General features: G+C 42.3%; 1 protein-coding gene across 7 annotated transcripts in view; it reads right to left on the reverse strand.

Moving 5' to 3' along the window:
- Window positions 1-929: 929 nt before the first annotated feature.
- The window catches only part of EPHA4 (EPH receptor A4), a 149472-nt gene continuing 131631 nt past the window's right edge, over window positions 930-18770 (reverse strand). For 3 of the 7 annotated variants that reach the window (XM_042950258.1, XM_042950260.1, XM_042950262.1), the window contains 7 exons: window positions 17868-17929; window positions 17202-17411; window positions 15160-15309; window positions 11517-11710; window positions 7759-7914; window positions 6485-7414; window positions 930-2300 (listed from right to left, as the gene is read on the reverse strand). In XM_042950258.1, the coding sequence (XP_042806192.1) occupies window positions 7300-7414; window positions 7759-7914; window positions 11517-11710; window positions 15160-15309; window positions 17202-17411; window positions 17868-17929 (887 nt within the window). In that variant the 3' untranslated portion in view covers window positions 930-2300; window positions 6485-7299. Of the gene's footprint in view, window positions 2301-3383; window positions 3475-6484; window positions 7415-7758; window positions 7915-11516; window positions 11711-15159; window positions 15310-17201; window positions 17412-17867; window positions 17930-18770 lie in introns of those variants that run through there. The other 4 variants (XM_042950259.1, XM_042950263.1, XM_042950261.1 and 1 more) reach the window with 4 other exon arrangements.

The raw sequence follows: 18770 nt of genomic DNA on the forward strand, positions 1-18770 counted from the left end.
CAAATTTTGGAACATGTATGAACCAAGCAATGTTCTGTTAATTTCCTTTATGGTATGAACTAAATTATAATAGGCCTTATACATTCTAATTTTAACCACAGTCCTTGCATATTCCAACATACTTGGAGTGATACAAAAAATAAATGCACTCTTCAGTGTGTATCAACGCTTGATGTTTGGAGAATGTTAAGTGAAAATATTGCTTCTAGAACTTTCCTTGACTGGTCAGAATTTGCGTGTCTTCGGACCAACATTGAGGCTACAAGCGTGTATGGATTAATACACATATCCTTCACAGATCGAATACAAGAGTTCTCAAAACATACACACCAGTAGTGTCGTGAACACAACCTGTCTCCAAAATAACTCTTTGAACACACCAGAACGTTTCATCCATGACTGTTAAAAATAATTTGGGGCCGGCAGACACATGGTGAAGCTACTCGATTTGGTGCAGGGGAACAGCTTAATGCTGCCCTAATGGAAGATCTGAGCAAGATTCAGCATCTGAACTCACTAGGCCAGCACTCGCTTATGGGGCTAATCCAGTCCCTGAAGTTGGCCTCCTGCCCTGACCTCTGGGGAAAGATGACCAGCTCAGAGATTCAACCTCATTTCTTTATACATATTTTTCAGGCATCAATGCATAGGCACATCCCTTTAAAAATATAGTAAAGTCCCCGAAAAGGGGTGAATTCACTTTGTCACTCTGGCATAGCTATGCGAATACAATGCCACACACCCTGTCAGAATGTAATAAATACTTATTGATGATTTTCTCTACTTCTTCAATAGCATAGGGTTCGGAATCTTTTTTTTTTTTTTTCCCATTTTTCCCTGATTTGATGTTATAGCTTATGTAAATGGCCACAGTTTCTGCAACCGTAGCTGAGAATACGCAAGGCAGCCACTCAGATTATGAAAAAATGGCAGTATGTTGGCTGGAGTTTGGTACACGTGTCCTATCAGAACTGAATCTTCACACACTGGACCTCAGATTCCAGAAGGCTAAGGGCCATAGGAGTTAGCTGCATATGAATTAATTGTAGAACTCATCCTCTAAACTGGGAACCCGAAATCACTTGAGGACATTTAATCCCAACTATGCCAACCTCGAGAGTCACTGGCATGTATTTTTCTGTGACATTGAGAGACAAAGTATTAATCCGGGACACATCATCTCAAAGCTGACACACGCGTCTACATTCGTCTCCGAAAGCGCATGGGTTGCATATATTTGTTCGCATTCAACGAGTCCATTTATGCAGGAAAACAAAGGCTACTTCTATTCCACTTGAGGTCACCAGACAAATTCCATCCCCTTCTCTCTCTCTCCATCAAGAAATTGGTGATTCAGATGGGAAGTTCAGTCCGCATTAACGATCTCGACGATGGGTGGTCACCCGCATGGATTTATATTCTCAAATTACCCCCCTGCTAAGGTGAAAATGCCTCCATCCAAAGCTGTCAAATTACTTATTAAGGTTAGTGTGGCAGTTACGAAACACACTTCTAGATACAGGGCATTGAACACTTCCGGGCTGTCTTTCTAAGGGGACGGGTGCGGTCTCCAGGCCCACTGTCGCACGTGGCTCGTAATCTCAGGACTTGTGGAAAAGCCAGCACTCTCCGGGTGTAGCATTCCACAACATTCGCAGGCAGGTCTAAGCATGAGGTTGGACGCTCACGCGTGCACACACACCCGCGCACACGCACACTCACACCTATGTACACACATCAAAAGAGATAGTCAGCTCATATTTAGTCTAGGAAAAAAATATATTTATATCACTGCAATGGCACACCTTGGGTAAAATGTGACTTCAGCAATGCATATCATAGGCAGCTCATGGGAACTGGCTTTGTTTTGCGTAGTGGCACCCAACCTGGTGTCCGTCGTAAGACCTGTAGCCTTGGGTCACTTGCTGCCGCACCAATGCAGCAGTGACGCACAGGAATGAGATACGGAAATACATATAAATAAAACCACAAGGAGTTTAGGAACAAGGGCTCTGCGGAGTTGGTGCTGCGAGGCAGTCCGTTCCTCAGTGCAACGGGAGAACAGGTGCTGAGCCTCGCACGTTTGCTGTTTCTTTCACTGGGAGAGGAGATCGGAACGTCAGCCATTTGTTCTTTTCAGGTACGGGTGTTGTTTCATCAGGGTCTTTGCTCCAGAACTGGCAGAGGGGAAGCAGAAGAAACACATCTCGAAGGGACTGAGGAGGGTGTGTTCTGTTTTCTTCTGTGGGCTTTGTGATCGACAGGAAGGGCTGTGAGGCCAAGATAGCAGAATCTACTCCCTGTAGAGAAAGGAGCAAGGTTTTAGACAAAACATCAACCAATACGGCCAGCCGGTTGTCAGCCAACGTTACGGGCAAGAACAAAGCACGTAAGGGTCGGTGTGGCTCAGTAAGAAGCAGCTCAGGAGGGAGAGCATGAATTCCTGCTTTCCTCCTCTGAAACAGGACCACTATAGTAACAACAATAACAAAAGTGTTTATTAGTAGCTCAATTATAACAACTGGGGGAAGGGACTAGTCTTCCTCCTATCACACGGATGAGGCCGTTGAATCGCAGCAGAGCCGAGCAATCTGCTCCTGGTCAAGTCACACGTGGTGAAGGAGCAAAGCGGGGATTCGAACCCACACAGTCTGAGGCTATAGCCATGCCTTATCCACTGTGCAAACAGCCTCTGCGAGATGAAAATTCTGACTTGTGATGATTCATTTGTGTAAGAGGAGAAAGGTAAAATGACGTGAAAGGCAAACTGTGCTACAGGTAAAGCCCCGGATACTAGCTCCCAGTATTTCCAAAGAGGGAAATTGTGTGTCGTGGCAACAGATCTGGAAACACCACGATCCGCCATTATTCAACGACATGATTGGCAAAAATGCAAACGAAGAAATAAAAATCCCTGAACGTTTTTCTTACAAAGGAACTTCTAATGAAGGAGAGTATCTGGTAAAGGATTCATACGAGTTGCATGGACCGGGCACAGAGAGGGACCCTTTGGGCGTGGCACAGGGAAACATTTGGTGTGCCAGTGAGAAAGGTTTTGGGGGCTCAAGCCCACCAAGAACTAATCAGTCACGACTGCCCCATCAGTCTAGCACTGGGCAGATCAGCACGATGCAATGGAATCATCGTGGCTCTCCACTGTCCCCACAATTATCAACGCAAACCCGAATAAGCAGTTCCTCTTCTTTCTTTTGTGACAACTGACAATCAAGGTAGCTTTGGGGACTGTGTCTTCCCCCACAACGGCCATGTTTGGCAGCAAATGACCTCAGGTATCGAGAGAGCAAGGATTAAGGCCGGAACGTATCTTCAAAGACAGTTTAGCTCGTTTTATTAAACCAATCATTTACATGCTGGTTTTGTACCTATGCGTGTTTGTCGTGTGTGAGATATAAATCCAGGTTAGTTTCTTTGAGGTCAATAGCCATGGTTTGGTCTTGTAGAGAACACTTTAGTCTATTTGGAGAGAGAGAAATAAAGTTTTCTTATAAAATACTCAGAGAGAGATTATTTCTTAAGCAACTTAAAATTATACATGTGGGTACGGTTATAACTAGCAAGCCCTCCCTGCAAGAAGCCTCTTGTCAACATCATTCATTTTGACAATTATGGGGGGGGGGGAGAAAGAAAGAGAAGGATTTGGATCTACTTTTCCAACTGTGTCTTCTCTGGAAATTAGTACGTCTATCAAATGTAGTTCCTGAAACCTGACTGTGCAGAGACTTAATCAGGCAGGCATGTATTTACATGCAGGACAAGGAGAATAGGAGTATGACCTTAAGACTGTTGGAACACAACCAACGCCATATGGTTAGGCACACTTTTGGAAGGTGATTTTGTTGTACTGCTAGAAATTCCACTCTTAGAGGAGAAAAAGGAGTCCCAAAACACTTTTGTTCCCTTTCAGTTCCCCAACCCTCTTCTTCACTAAATGCCTGGATATAAATACATGTTATGAAAATAGTTTGTAATAGGAAGTGGGCTATTTGGGGACTCACTGTGTATGTGAAAAGGGTTGGATGTTTGAAGTGACAAGGGTAGGAAATATGAAGGATTGTATCTAGCTGATGCCAGAATATTCTAGGGTGGAGAAAAATAAACGTTAGCTCCTTTGAATGGAGACAACCTCTTTATCATGGGGAAGTGTTTGGACAAAGACCAAAGCACGTGGTCTATGTGGCATCATGAGGGAAAGATGTGACTTTCACTGCATCTAAATAAACAAAGCATTGTTCCTCTGAATCCGTTACGAAGGCATCGAAGTGTCTTTACCATCCGGTTCCATTCGTTACAACGGGATCGGACTTGTGCGTTTCATTTTTTTTTTTCAATTATAACACAATGTCACGAATTCCAAGGCTAAGCGACAAAGGAGTACTTGGTAGGTCTACAAAGGTAGGTGTACCTTTTGTACAGACACACGTTTAAATCACATCCTCACGAATCCATTTAAGGTGAAGCGGCTTCGCGGGCACGGCTCCTACCATTGAACTTCATTTCACCTCACTCCAGCATGTCGCAATGCAACATTTGGGTTCCCGAGTGAAAGAGGGATGAGTAGCACTCGGAAAACCTTGGAGGAGGCAGAGTGCACCTTCCTTCCGTGAAGCCCAGCGCGTTCTACATAAGAGCGTGTCACGTACGCTTACGACAACGCCGTGTGTTAGGAAAGGTGTTATTGTTGAAGTATCATCATCTCTAATTTACAGGTGGAGGACCTGAGTTATAAAGAAACATGGAGCGAATTTCCCAGTGTCAACATCTCAGCTGGCTTTCAAATCCGTAGCTGTCTGGACGCCAGAACCTGGCTCTGTGCCCTGGGAAACAATGCAACCTTCCCACTGTCCTCCTGTTTCTCTTCTAGAATGTGTAACTTCGCAGAAGCAGTGAGGTTTCACTTTTACAGCTACCGGATATTGTGGGCACTCGGAAAGCCCTCTGTTGGCCTTTCCCCTGGCCTGGACTCTACCTCCTACGCCGTGTTAAAATGAAGATTCAGAAGGCAACCTTTGAACGTCGTAAGATTTCACGTCCCACCTTGCAATCCTTGCCTGATGAGTTCACGTACACAGATACGTGCTGAGAAAACAACGCGACGACGGCCGCACAGTGTCCAGCATTAACTCGTTAGGGTATCTTAGAGCTGACACGTTCTCTCTTTAGAAACGTTCTGCTTTGAGTATGTTCAGCGTTTAGAAAAAATAGCTCAAGTCTTAAGCTGCCGCCTCGAAGAAAGCAAGACTTCTAATTATTCAGTGTATGCAAGGAAACACTCTTTTGACTTACAAGATAATGTCATAATGCCACCTTATTTGAATTGCACCGTGGAGATTGAAAACAAAACACTCCACAGATTCCCTGAAGGAAAAAAATAAACATATACATTTTTTATTTTTTTTACAGCAAGCAAAAAACCCCACCTACATTGTCAACTTTGAACATGAATATCCAGAACTCTCAGGGTTCAGCAAAAGTGGTGATAAAACAGAAATTGTTGGAGTAGTTTAAAAAAAAAAAAAAGAAAGAAAGAAATTTCACATTCCTTCTGAAGAGAAAAGCTTTTACAACCAGCGTCGCAAAAAGGTTTTTACTAAACTGTCATGATTTGACAGCATCAGATTGAACATGCCTTTTGCTCTATAAGAAATAGCTTTCAGCATAAAACCAAGGGTGGGGGGGCGGGGGGAGGAAGGTCGTTAAAATCAACCAAGTTTTTGTTTAAAAGTAGTGCAAATGGAAGCATTTAAGAAGTTAAAATCTGTCCAGGCAAAAAGAGTTAGGTCGTTTGTTTCTGACAATAAACAAAGCCATTTAATTCACGTTTCACGAGGAAAATTCCGGGATTAAAATAGAAGGATCTAAGGCTCACGGCCTTTACGGATGAGAAGCCATGTTTTCCGGTAGGTCACATTCTAATAGCGAGGACATCAAGGTAAGTTCCAAGTCTCACTCCTGACTTCGAGGTAAATCCTCCCTGGCTGACCCTGTCTGGTGCCGGGGCTACAGGAGCAGGGCAGAAAATAAGAATAATGGACGGACCTTCCAGGATTTCTCAACTGCAGCAAAGTCTCCAAAGAATGAGGCGTGATCCCAGATTAGAGGTGATTACTTGGCACCCCAAAGATAGGAAGTATTTGTGGCCTGAATGACGGGCACCAAAGGGTAAAAGGAACTCAGTGTGAGAGAGAGCCAGCGGGGGTCTAGGTGCCATGTTCCGAAACCTGACTTCATATGGTTCCTATTTCACTTCTTCCCGAAGGAACAACGGGGAAGAACCTACTGGCTTCCATACCGGTCTCTACTCCCACAGTCAAGAGAGGACTAACATCCTGAAAGAACCCCTGACTGCCTGACAGTCATGAAAGAATATTTATTGGTTGGTGTTTCAAGTTGGATCGAGTTAAAAAGAAAAAAAAAAAAAGAGTTTTCACTGGAGAAAGATCCATTGCGGATTCTTTTGCCTTACCTTGTAGGTCTGGGTTTGCTTCTTTAAAGGAGGGAAGTGTGAAAGTTCCCTATTCAAGATTGTCACGGTCCACTATCCATAAGGTAGTTACAAGAAGTTTGTAGAGTCCCAAAATACGACTTTATATGGCACAGCCTCAGGCCCAAAGAAACAGACCTTGTTTGTCCAGTGATGGGGAGGTGTTTGGGTTTTATTATTATCATTCTTATTATTTTTATTTTTAAAAATCCACTTTCCTTTTCTTTCCAGCCCCTTATGATGACTTTCAGGTCACCATAAGCCACCAGGTGGCCCGATGAGCTACGCGGTCTTCACCTAGGTTGTTTTCCGTGGTAAGAACCAAGCCTTAGAAGCTACGACTGAGTCCTTCCCAAATGTTCCTGGGCATGGTATTCATTCCGGTGAGAGCAAGAGGACGGTCATTTACACCACAAACAAAATACTGTAGTTGTAATTCCAAATGGAGAGAGGATCAAGGATGTCTCAGAGAAGCTCAGTGTCTGTCAGCAAAGACTCATCAAAACCCGGAGGTGGTGTTCTATTTATACAGGTACGTGTATTTTACAAACTGGTGACGGACGGAGTACTTCTGAGACACAATGGGTTCCAGGTCTCGATTCAAGCGACGGTCTGTCATTTCCGTAAGCCCCGCGATCTCAGCAAAATCTGTACACCAGGCGACGCTGCAGGTATTTCACTTTTTCTTTCATTTCAGAGGGCGAAGACGGAGTTAAAAAAAGTGCAGTTCTTCAATTAAAGTGCATGGATGAGGTAAACTAATTTCAAGAGTTCTGAGTTTATTCGACAGCGCTGGCTCAGACAGGAACCATTCGGCCGTGTATCTGCTGCATTTGGGTTCTCATCGCCTGGACGCTGCTCAGAATCTTATTCTGATGTGTGACGGCTGTGATGCCGATTCTTGCCAGGTCACTGGATGTAGGGGGAGAAGTGAGAGGGAGAGAAAAAGGCATGAGGGCCGAGAATCTCGTTTCGGGGCTTCATGCAGACACACATTGGAATCAGCCACAGCTCATACGGCACAACAAGGCAGGTATGTTCTAATGTCTAATTAAGCGATTTAATGCAACAATGTAGGTGCTCGAGAGGCTGTGCAAAAATTACACGCGATCAAAATGAAAGGCATTCCAGTTTTTTTCTTTCTTTCTTTTTTTTTTTTTTTTTAATGAGTAGGATGATAATGCAGCTCAAAGCAAGAACAGCAAATACTATTAAATCTAGATTTACCCTTTGGTGTTACATCGCTGAGTACTTACTCCTGGTTCATGTGTACTACAGCCTCTAGTGTGGTATAGCCGGCAGCCGTGAAGTTATCCTTATACCGGTCCATTTTAATGGCCTGGAGCCAGTCGCCAACGGATACCACGGCGGAGAATTCGGAAGAGCTCGGATCCAACAAGGCGGTGTTAGGTCTGGCGGTGGAACGAGAAAGTGTGGACAGACGAGAACCATCAGCGAGACAGCAAGACTCAGAAGTCAGATTGCCTAAGATAGGCATTGAAATGCCAAGGACGGGCTTTTTAGAGGACGGCCTGTTGTCAAATGTCATCGTGTGAGGTTTTGTTTTTTTTTTTTTGCCCCTCATCTCACAAAGTCACTAAAACATGTATCAATCGCCCTCTCTGCCCTTGATTCCACTTCCCACATTTGTTTCATGGGGACCTCTTGGGATACTAAGGATCATCCCAGTCTTTTCACATCTCAGCCTGGGGGGAAAGATTGGGGGAGACCTTGTGGCTGATACCCGTTGAGTCTTTGCAGGAAGAGGGAAATTCCTGCCAGCACTATTACATACCTCAGGACAGCAGCTATGGAAACCCTAGTGAAGTAGGAGTAAAACAAAAAAAACAAAACAAAACAAAACACTGTGAGCTTGCAACTTGCCAGACTTGATGGAGCGGAGAAAACAGCAAGAGTTCAAGTCCAGCGTGCGCCCAGCCAGGTCTGCGAGGCAGGCTCAGTGCATTCAAACAAACTTGGGGACAGCAGGGAGTTAATGCCCTCTTTAATCAGCCCATGCCTGACCACCACGTGTGCCAAGACGGGAAGGAAGAATGGCCACTTTGATCACCGCGTGGATTACGGAATGCGCTTCTCGTCTTCCCTTGCTGGGGCTCTTAAATAATCATTTCAATGAACTCTAGGCACTTTTTATGAACTTATTTCTTAGTCTACGCATTTCTCAGGCCAGGTGTCTTACGTTAGGTCATTGTCAAGAGTGACTACAGTTCAAGGCGGGAATTTTGCCATTCCTCGTGATACTGATAATACAATAATTATTGTCAAGAGAAACATAGTCCTCTTTATCATCAAACTACTTAATAATTATTGGGTAGACCTTCACCAGGTATTTTATACCACCTTTAATCACCTGTAGAGGAACACGGCTACTTGTTTATTATATTTCCTGGAGCTCCCGTTTCCCTAGAAATTATAGAATGGGGTTGATCTTCACATTCTGACCTAATTTTCCTCCTGAGGCTGCGTTGCTTAAATAGAAATGTTTGAATAGGAATATCATCATTACTGAATTTAGCCAAAAAGAATATATTCTCTTGTGAAAACAAAATTAAGTCGGTATAATGCCTTGATTAATTTTCTGCATGACAAAATTAATCTAATTCCATTGTTTATTTTATAATTTTTACCTGTTATTTTGGTTTGCACAAATTCTTTCTTATGTAACTATTTTAAACAAGACTTGTTTTATCAATCAGTTTTGTGTCCAAATCGTAGCTTGCCACTGTGAATTTTTATGTCCGTTATTTCAATTAAGTCTAATTTTCTGAGTAAAATTGTGTGAATTTTTATGACAAGAATAATCAAGATTTAACTCTTCCCCCAATAACAAGTAACATCACATAGAATTTTAGACATTAGTGTTCATGTTTATCAATAATATTCATCATTAGACAAGACCAATAGTTTGCGTTTCTAACTTTAAGCCAAGGGCATGAATAGGGCAACATGTAGGCTCTAGGTACCCGACAAGGTCAAAATGACCTTAGGATGAAAATAACCTCATTCACTATCAATGAACTCTAAGGATTATTTGCAAGCTTGCTCTGGAAGTCTCTGTGCTCTCTGTGGAACACCATGACATCTGCCTAATTTTGTGCTGAATCACATACAATGTTATACTACATCCCATTATCAGCAAGCAGTAATCAGCATCAAAGCTACCGAAGTACCATCAGCGAGAAGAATTTAGAATTCTAAAGAGTATATCCAATAACTCAGTTCTCAGTTTGTTCTGCATAATGGTACAAAGCACACATTATGCAATATCAGTGGCCGAAGAGTTTATGCCAGCAGGAGAAGCACCAAATACCAATGAACCAGCCTTAGGACCTTCAGACAAAATTCATGGGATCCAGAGCTGGAGACCTAAAAGCTGGAGGAAATTCGCCTTGGAATAGAAGAGGCCAGAATTGATCTGGATATCGGAGAATTGAAGAACAAAAAGTAGCCTGGAGATGCTAGGGGAAAATTTTTTTTTTTTTTTTTTTTTTTTTTTTTTTTTAAGGTCACTTGGCTATCAAGTGGCAGAAATAAGATGTGAACTTAGACCATCCTAAGTGTTCTTTCAGAAGAGCTTGATCATTAAACTCTTGGGCTGTGGCAAATGCCAAGGGATCTGAAAGCCCAGAAGAGAACAGAGGATGTCTCTGCTGCTTGTTCCAGATTCTTCGTGCATTGAAATAATCAGCGTATATACCTTCTCTTCCGCAACCATTAGGCTAAGTCTGCAGAAGACTGGAGGGGGAGCTCCCTGCACTGACCGAGACTGGAAGGTCTTGGACATTGTGGGAAAAAAAAAAATCCTCCAATTTTTAACTCAGCGTCATGATGAAAGAGGAGCCTTGGAGAATTGCAGATTTGGAGGTGAGTAGATACCTTACTTCTTGCAGGCTCGAAGCAGCTGATTATCTTATGCTAGTCTTCATTTAAATCATTTAACTACCAAGGGCGGTCTATACTCTTTGGGGTGGGACCGCTATCGAGGTATCTGGAATCTTAACACCAGAGAGGCTCCGTCTTCAGGTTGAAAAGTTCCTATTGAATTAAGAGCACTCGGGAGTATCTGGGATCTTCTTTCTGGACTGATCACGCTTCTTCCTTTTGCCCTTTCCAATGGAACAACTACCTATTTTACAGATGGTTCAATTATATTCATTTTTAAAACCCTTCTCAAACATTCAGCCATATGCTTTGCAACTTGATCAGTTTCTATTTTGGTCCTGCTTCCTTCTACTCTTGAAAGACTCAGTAAAGAGAAATGTTAGGAACTGAAACCGAATGAATTTTGTGCTTTGTAAGCTTGTATGTGCCTATAAACCTTTAGAAGTCAACCTAAAACAGTGCCTAAAGAGGGGCGCCTGGGTGGCTCAATCGGTTGAGCATCCGACTTCGGCTCAGGTCACGATCCCCCAGTTTGTGGGTTCGAGCCCCGTATCGGGCTCTGTGCTGACAGCTCGGAGCCTGGAGCCTGCTTCAGATTCTGTGTCTCCTTCTCTCTCTCTGCCCCTCCCCCGCTCATGCTCTATCTCTCTCTGTCTCTCAAAAATAAATAAATGTTAAACAAAAAATTTAAAAACAGTGCATGAAGAGCTGTCCTCTACTCCCCATTTTTTGCTAATCCAGTGTTCCTTTCCCTTCCCCAAGTATAGCATCTAGTGACCTGAATGTCTTCTCAAAGTACATTTTATCTTTCTTCCTAAATGTTCAGGTCCAGCATAATAAAGTAAGCACTTTAGCTATTTGTTGCTGGGTTTTTTAATTTTTTTTATGTTTGTTTTTGTACTACTTTTTGAGGCCCGACAGGTGTTAGGCTCTGCGAAATGGTGAACAAAACTACCATAAATACTCCATTAACTGAGACAGAAGCCACCCAGGCTGCAGAGAGCTGTGCAGTGGCCTCTGACTAAAAGGCAGAAATTAAAAGTGAGCCACCGCTCGCCTGCCACCTCTAATGTATTATATCATACATCACTATTAAGAAGGCATGGCCGACCTGGAGCTCTCGGTCCCCGTCCTCTTCAAGCTGTTGGGGTTGCGGATGAGTTTGTCCAACATGTTGACAATCTGCCCAAATTTCGGCCTATCACTTCTCTCCTTCTGCCAGCAGTCTAGCATCAGTTGATGGAGTGCAATGGGGCAGTCCATTGGAGGAGGTAGCCGGTAGCCTTCCTCGATGGCTTTAATCACCTATCAGAGAAAACAGAACGCTATATATTAAGCGGCCAGGGGAAGCTGCTGTCAGAGGTCCACCCTCCTGACCCGCAAGTTCCCCTGGACGTTCAGCTGCCGGCAAGCTCGAGCATGGGAACAGCACCAATTTCTTCGCAGAAGCCAAAGCTGGACCTGAGTGTTGCTGGCAACGGGACAGGGAAGCCAGCTGTTGCCATGAGCTGTTCTCGGATGACAGGCAATGCCAATCTGAAATTCTCAAGTGAAGAACGCATCAGTGTTCCGAAGTGGTTAGAACACAATCAGGTCAACAGCCTGGTGTTGGGCTGGCTCTCGGAGATCACATGGTGACCGCCCTCCTCCTCCTGCTATCCAGCATCCTCTGAGCCCTCGTAACGAAAGACACTCTAGCCTCGCCTTACAGATCTTCCTTCAGAAGCATTCACAGTTGCGTCCCGGATGAACGTCTCGTTGTATCATTTTAAGTCTGTATCCTCTTGCACAGACAGCTCATGGGTCAGTACAGGAGCCCTCCTTCCAGACCTCCCAATCCAGAAGACACTCCCTCTCTCTAAAATAGCACTCTCCTCAAACCCTCCACATGGCCAACCATTTTTCCTTTTGGAAAACCAAAATACACCAATATACCAACGTTACATCACATTCTTGGGTCTCAGTTGTCTGACAGTTGGCCCTGTTAAAAGGTGTTAGTAAGTGGATTAAAAAAAAAAAAGTAGTAGCAAAGAAAATTAAAAAAGAAAAAAATTCTTTTCGAGCATTCACATTCTGAAGGGGACCTCTCCACATCTAAGGAAAGAAGTTATAATGGTAGACGGTAATTGTCTCATTGCCCAGAGTTCTCCCTGCTTAATAAGACGTGAGTTAACTCTCTAACAGTCTTTCTTCTAATTCAAAATTTTTGCATCTGTCTTCACAGGTATTACAGTAGTTTTCTTATCGGCCTTTTGCAAAGCCCCCCATCTTTAGGGTATGAATCCCAGTAATGGAATATCATAGGACTCATGCCAAATTTAAGGAGGGGGAGTATTTCATGATTTCTTGGCTACACATTAGCATCATTTATGGGAATCCGATGAAATTCTAAAAGTCCTTTTTTTTTTTTTGGTCTGGAGATTTTTTAAAAAGTTTTATTCATTTTAAATCAGTTTCGTTTGGTTTCTATCAAAATGGGTAGCTGCTAATGAAACACCCAGAGCTCTAGCCATCTCAGTGGCCACGCTGGATTCACCCCGCAGTGGGGTTTATATTTCCTGTTCAACAACTGGCCTTCCACAGCAAACAGTTAATTCAGCTGGGTCCAGTTTCTATGTATCAGTATGATTATTGTCTTTTCAGCTGGCACACAGTTTGACAGTCCTCTTGTGATTTATTAAGCCCCCTGATCCTTTTTCTCCCGCGTATTTTTGCCAACATCCTGTTGTATTCGTATTATTTACTACTCCTCCTAGAGTAGACTTCTACATGCTATCTTACTAAACATTAGTCTCTTTATTTCTGGCAATTACGTGAAGTCAGTTTGATCTTCTGACTTCCTTTTATCTTCCCAGGTGCATGGTGTTGACTCTAGACTTGATGACAACATTTTACATTGAATTGATGAGAAGGAGAGAAATATTGGGCTAACGCCAGGATAACACAATTTGTTATGAACCCTCAGACTGCTTAATACTCTTTCATTAGCTCCCTCTCCACTGCCAGCTTGGAAGATGGCTTGTGGGTTAACAAAGCATATTTTCTCAGTTTACTGCTGAATGCTTTTGGGGGGCTGAAGAGTAAAACAAACAAAAAACTTGGTAAGTTTGCCATATTTGCGACAGTTATTTTGAGTCCATTCACCATATGCCAAATGAATTCTACTCATGAAAGTGATTTCCCGGTTACATTTCCTATCGATTCCTGTCCTACGCAGAACCCAATGGAGACAAACACGCGGGAACGACAGGTCGACATGATCTGCGGGAGAGAAATGGCTTCAAATGCTCCTCGCGGAGAAAACCAGACAACTGCAAAGTTTAAAACAATAAAAATTATTTTAACGTAATATAGAAACTGCCAAAACCGTGGGTCTGAAAATATTCAGGGCAGGGAAACGGACAGGATCTTGAGAGTCGCTGCTCTTCTGAGCATTTGGTCACGACCGCCAACTGAAAGAGAGTTTAAGTATCACATCGTTAAAGGAGTCAAGGTATGCATTACTTGCTCATTTAGGTTGTTTTTGTCCTTCCGTCAAGTCTCTAATCCGAAAACAAATGTTGTTACAAGGTAGGTACTGGAAGGTGTCTGTAGCACAATCACATCAAACAACGCATTACACACCCCTCACTTCTGTAGTTTTTTCCAGCCTGCAATTACCTACTAGTTATGCTAGCTGCTGGCCTTCTTCCTATCCGCTATGAACTTTTCTGTATAACTTAACAGATAACACAATGTCAACACCATCACTCCTCTTAATCTGGCTAGCGAATTCTTTTTTGCGCCCCTCGCCGTGGAGCGCGTTAGTTTCTCTATTGCTCTGACCATTATTTTATCGATAAGGCAACCAGCATCCGATTTCTCGAGTTCTTCACCTAATAGCCAAGGCTGTGCAACTTCTTGTTGTTTCAAGACAAAGCAGATGGTCAGGTAGCATTCCACATCAGAGAAAATTTTTGAAAAGGAGATTTTTTCCTAAGCTGTAATTTTTACTGAGAAATTGAAGGCCACGCCTTTGTCAGCCCTGTGCGCTAATATTTTACTTCACACGTGTAACTAACAAGTGTTCTGGGAAGACCCCTTGGTCCAAGTTTTTTGCTTTTTTGTTTTTTTCCTTCTTTTTCACTGGAGATGTTTGTAATTAAATTCTATTACTCTGGAATCTTATTAGTGTCATTATTGAATGCTTTTCTGAAATTGCAGGCATTGTGGATACTCCCTTACGAAGTAGTCCAGATGGTACATTTAAAGGGATGTGCATAATTTACAAAGGGTCATTTAGTGAAGCTTTATTTTAGAGTCCTCAAGGGGCAAGCTCTAATTACAACTATGCCAGCTTTAAAATATTCACTAGTTCTCTTCAGATAAGCCCTTGGTGTCCATTTTTTCCCATGTGAAATTTGCGTTTTTCATATATCCTTGTATTTTCCTGGAAATCAAAGTTGAATTGTATGCCACTGTGGATCGGGGCACTAATCACGTAAAAGATAAAGCTCTCGAATATAAGTCTATAAATTTAGAGATGAAAATATAGATCTACTGAGTTGGTCTCTCATGCTACCCCCATTTAGGCGACGTAATTTTGGCCCTTGAAATCCATGACTGTGAGGTTTAACTAGATTATCACACACATTTGTATTGAGAATCTTGAGTTTCACGTATCATTTCAAGCTCAAGCCTACTCCATCCTACACTGATGTGATCCTTCCTGAATCTCAATGCAGAGACATATATTTCAGAACATAAAGACTCACGTCTTGATTGGACATATCCCAGTAGGGTCTCTCTCCATATGACATAACTTCCCACATAACGATTCCATAGCTCCATACATCACTCGCCGATGTGAATTTACGATAGGCAATTGCTTCTGGCGCGGTCCACCGGATAGGAATCTTGCCACCCTGTGAACGTTCGAGCCATAAGTTATTCCCTAAGTACATCACTGATGTGCCATTTTAGTCCCTGAATGTTCTTACTGTTTGCCAAGCAGGACGACAGCATTCCTGAGATAGCTCTCCAAACAATAATAAGAGACTTGTTTATTTTAACTAGTCTTCTAAGTTGAGACACTTCTCATGTGTTTTCTTTGGTCACAGGGCAGTGAACAAGTAATCTGTTTAATTATTTTTTAGAGAGCCTACCTATTTGAGTTCTGCTTCAGGCGATATTGTAGGAGAAAGGAAATCGCAGGATTTACAACATGCATATGTTATTACGGTATATCAGTGGATGCGTAGCTGACGCTCACTTTGACTTCTTGCTGAATTCTCTCACCCAGCAGCACAATGGCGATAGTTAACATTGCTTCTGGAGTCATGAACTAAGGAAGTTAAATATGAAATTTTCTATCCTCCACACTGCCGTCCTACTTTTATATAGCATGAGAAAGATGCTTAACATGGTTAGAAGATAATACATTACACAGGCTCTTAGAGGAAGACAAGGAGCAGATGCTAATGTCATTACTGACTTTAATGGAGGGAGGGCACCTGCAAACGTGGCAAAGGAACGGACTATTACCCAGAAAAAGTTTAAAATTGGTGCTTGATTTTTTTTTTTTTTTCTTTGCCCCAAATGTCTATTGTTTGGTTATTACACTTAGGTGAAAGGTGTTTTTAATCAAGTTTCAAATTGCCTAAGGTTCCATCTGGGGAAATTAATACAACTTAACTTGAGACTCCAGTGGTTCCAGAGAGCATCATTTGAAAGCTTGCTTTACTGAGGCTACTAAACAAGACACTAAACAGTACTAGAAACTACATTGATTCACTGCAGTGTGACTGAAACACTGAAAACCCAGCGTGTTACATTTCTACTTGTTCTATACAGAAGGACGCTTGTGCTGCCTTCCACCTTCCTTAACTAGTTGGCTAAGGTTTAATCTACGTAAATGTATCATTCTCAAAGCCTCCTTTAATCTTCCTCTCCAACTAACTGGTAAAAATACAAGATCTTCAGTATTCACAAAGATGCATTCTTTCTTACATGAATGGACTTAGAATTCAAAAGTGGATATATGTGTAAGATTCAAAGCTAGAGCCACGGCCATAGAACACTACCAGGGAAAAAAAAGAAACCCACCCACCCACCAACCAACCAAACAAACAAAAACAATGCTTAGGATTGTAAATGCAAAGTGAGCATCAAAGGAGGAAAATGTCTGCTTTCCGTTGATTTCAGCAGTGCCCAGCCCTAATGGCCAAACACTTTTAGGATTCTGTTTCTTCCATTAGTATCTTATATTCAGATTGTCCAGCTAAGAGAGGATAGCCATTAACTGTATACTGATAACTCTTAACTGTGCCCTAATCCGGCCTATCTACCAGGAGTAAAACAAAGGCCATTAAAGTTGAAAACTCCTTGCACAGTGTAAATGATTTATAAATGCTGTATACACATCCTCAGACTCAGTGGCCAACCAACTAGAAACACTGCTCTACCTTGTTTAAAATAAGAAGACTTTTTAATAATAGAAAAGAATCAAATGGAAAATCGAAAACAAGAAGGAAGGAAGGAAGGAAGGAAGGAAGGAAGGAAGGAAAAGAAGAAAAATTAAGTGTAATAAATACAATAATTACTCAAAGCTCTAGTTTGCAGTTTTTAAAGCAGTCACACATCTTAAGGCGGTTTCAAAATCCCTCTCAGAAATACAGCTTGAAAATGAATGCGTGGATATGAAGAGGCTCTGAAGGATGAGGAAACTTACAAAATCACAAAGGGCTTAAACATCAAAGTGAGAAAAGAGGAACAGTTTCATCAGAGTCAAAACCCAGAGGTCGCAAATCCTCCTTACCCTGGTGGTGTAAGCTGCTTCCGGATCATCCTCAAGTACTCGGGACATGCCAAAATCAGACACTTTGCAGACCAAGTTGCTATTTACCAGAATATTCCGGGCAGCCAGATCTCGATGCACGTAGCTCATATCCGATAAATACTTCATCCCGGACCCAATGCCACGAAGCATGCCCACCAGCTGAATGACAGTAAATCTGCCATCATTCTTCTGCATAGGAAAGGAATGAGGAAAAATCTCATTAGCATTAGGCCAAATTAATTTTCACCAAAGCATTTATTATTACTTAGATCTTTTTTGATTTCTGTATCAAGCATGCAGTGAAATGCCACACTATTTCCGGACCTTTCTGACCGAAGTCACTAATTCACTAGTAGAGTGTATCCTAAGAACTGGGTTTGCTTCCTGTGGTAGATGGAAATTATCCAACTGTAATGAATCTACGGCTCACATAGCCCCACAATGCAAGAATAAATCAAATACCACCCTCATTGAACATGGATTATTTAATAGCCTTTAAAAATCACATCATTCTCCATTTCTCCTCTTCTTCCCTTGCCCCATTAAAAAATTCCATGAATACAACTAAACAGAATGGACACAAGGAGTCTGTTAGAGTTTTCTAAATACCGACATTCTTGGGTTTAATATAAAGTAGTCACGTACCCTGAGGAATGCATCCAAGGAGCCATTCTCCATGTACTCTGTTATGATCATTACTGGTTTACCTAGAGTTTTCAGAAAGAAAAACACAAACCCTTGATGAGCACTGCAGTTAATGAGATAAAAATGGGCTGTGCACAATTTTACTGCCAAGACACCTGTCTTGTGCGATCTAATTTAATTAAAACAAGCCAAGCTTATGCCTCAGCTGTGGGGAGCTAGGAATGAAATATTAAAAGGACGGGTAGGTTTAAATTCCATCTGGAAGGTTAACCCTTTGGGTGGCCTGTTGACAAGGTCTTTAACTAAAGTGGCCTCCGGTATCCAGGGAGCACATGAATGGATAATTGCTCTCTCGAGCAAAAGGGGAAGAAGATAAATGGGCCGGCCTGTTTAAAGGCGAAAAAAATCTTTAGGATAATTAATTTATTTTGTCCCCAGAAGAGCCACTTGTGTGATGCCAAAGGAATCAATGGACAGAGAAACTTTTTTACTTATTTAGAGAAACTCAAGTTTCTAAGAGCAGTAACTACGCAGGATACTTCATTACTCAGACACATCTTAAAGCTCAAGCATGCACAATATTAACCCCTCTCCTCCCCACCCCCTCCCCCCCCAGCGCCACCTTACTCAGATTGGGAGATATCTCCTTTCTTTTCCCTTTCCTATCTATAAAAAAATTTATCCTATTTGGTCCTTTAAGCGGACAGCTTCAGCAGCAGCAACAACAGCAACAACAACAAAAAAAAAACAAAAATCAGAGAAGAGCTGCAGGAAATTATTTCAACGGAGACAAGTTAATTCAGCACTAGAATATCCTTGCTTCCCCTTCACCTGTTTGTGTGTGTGTGTGTGTGTGTGTTTGTTTTTAGCAAAGAGAATAAAATGAATTTAAGGTTTGGGAGA

The sequence above is a fragment of the Panthera leo genome, chromosome C1 (assembly GCF_018350215.1).
Source record: "Panthera leo isolate Ple1 chromosome C1, P.leo_Ple1_pat1.1, whole genome shotgun sequence".
Taxonomy (NCBI): domain Eukaryota; kingdom Metazoa; phylum Chordata; class Mammalia; order Carnivora; family Felidae; genus Panthera; species Panthera leo.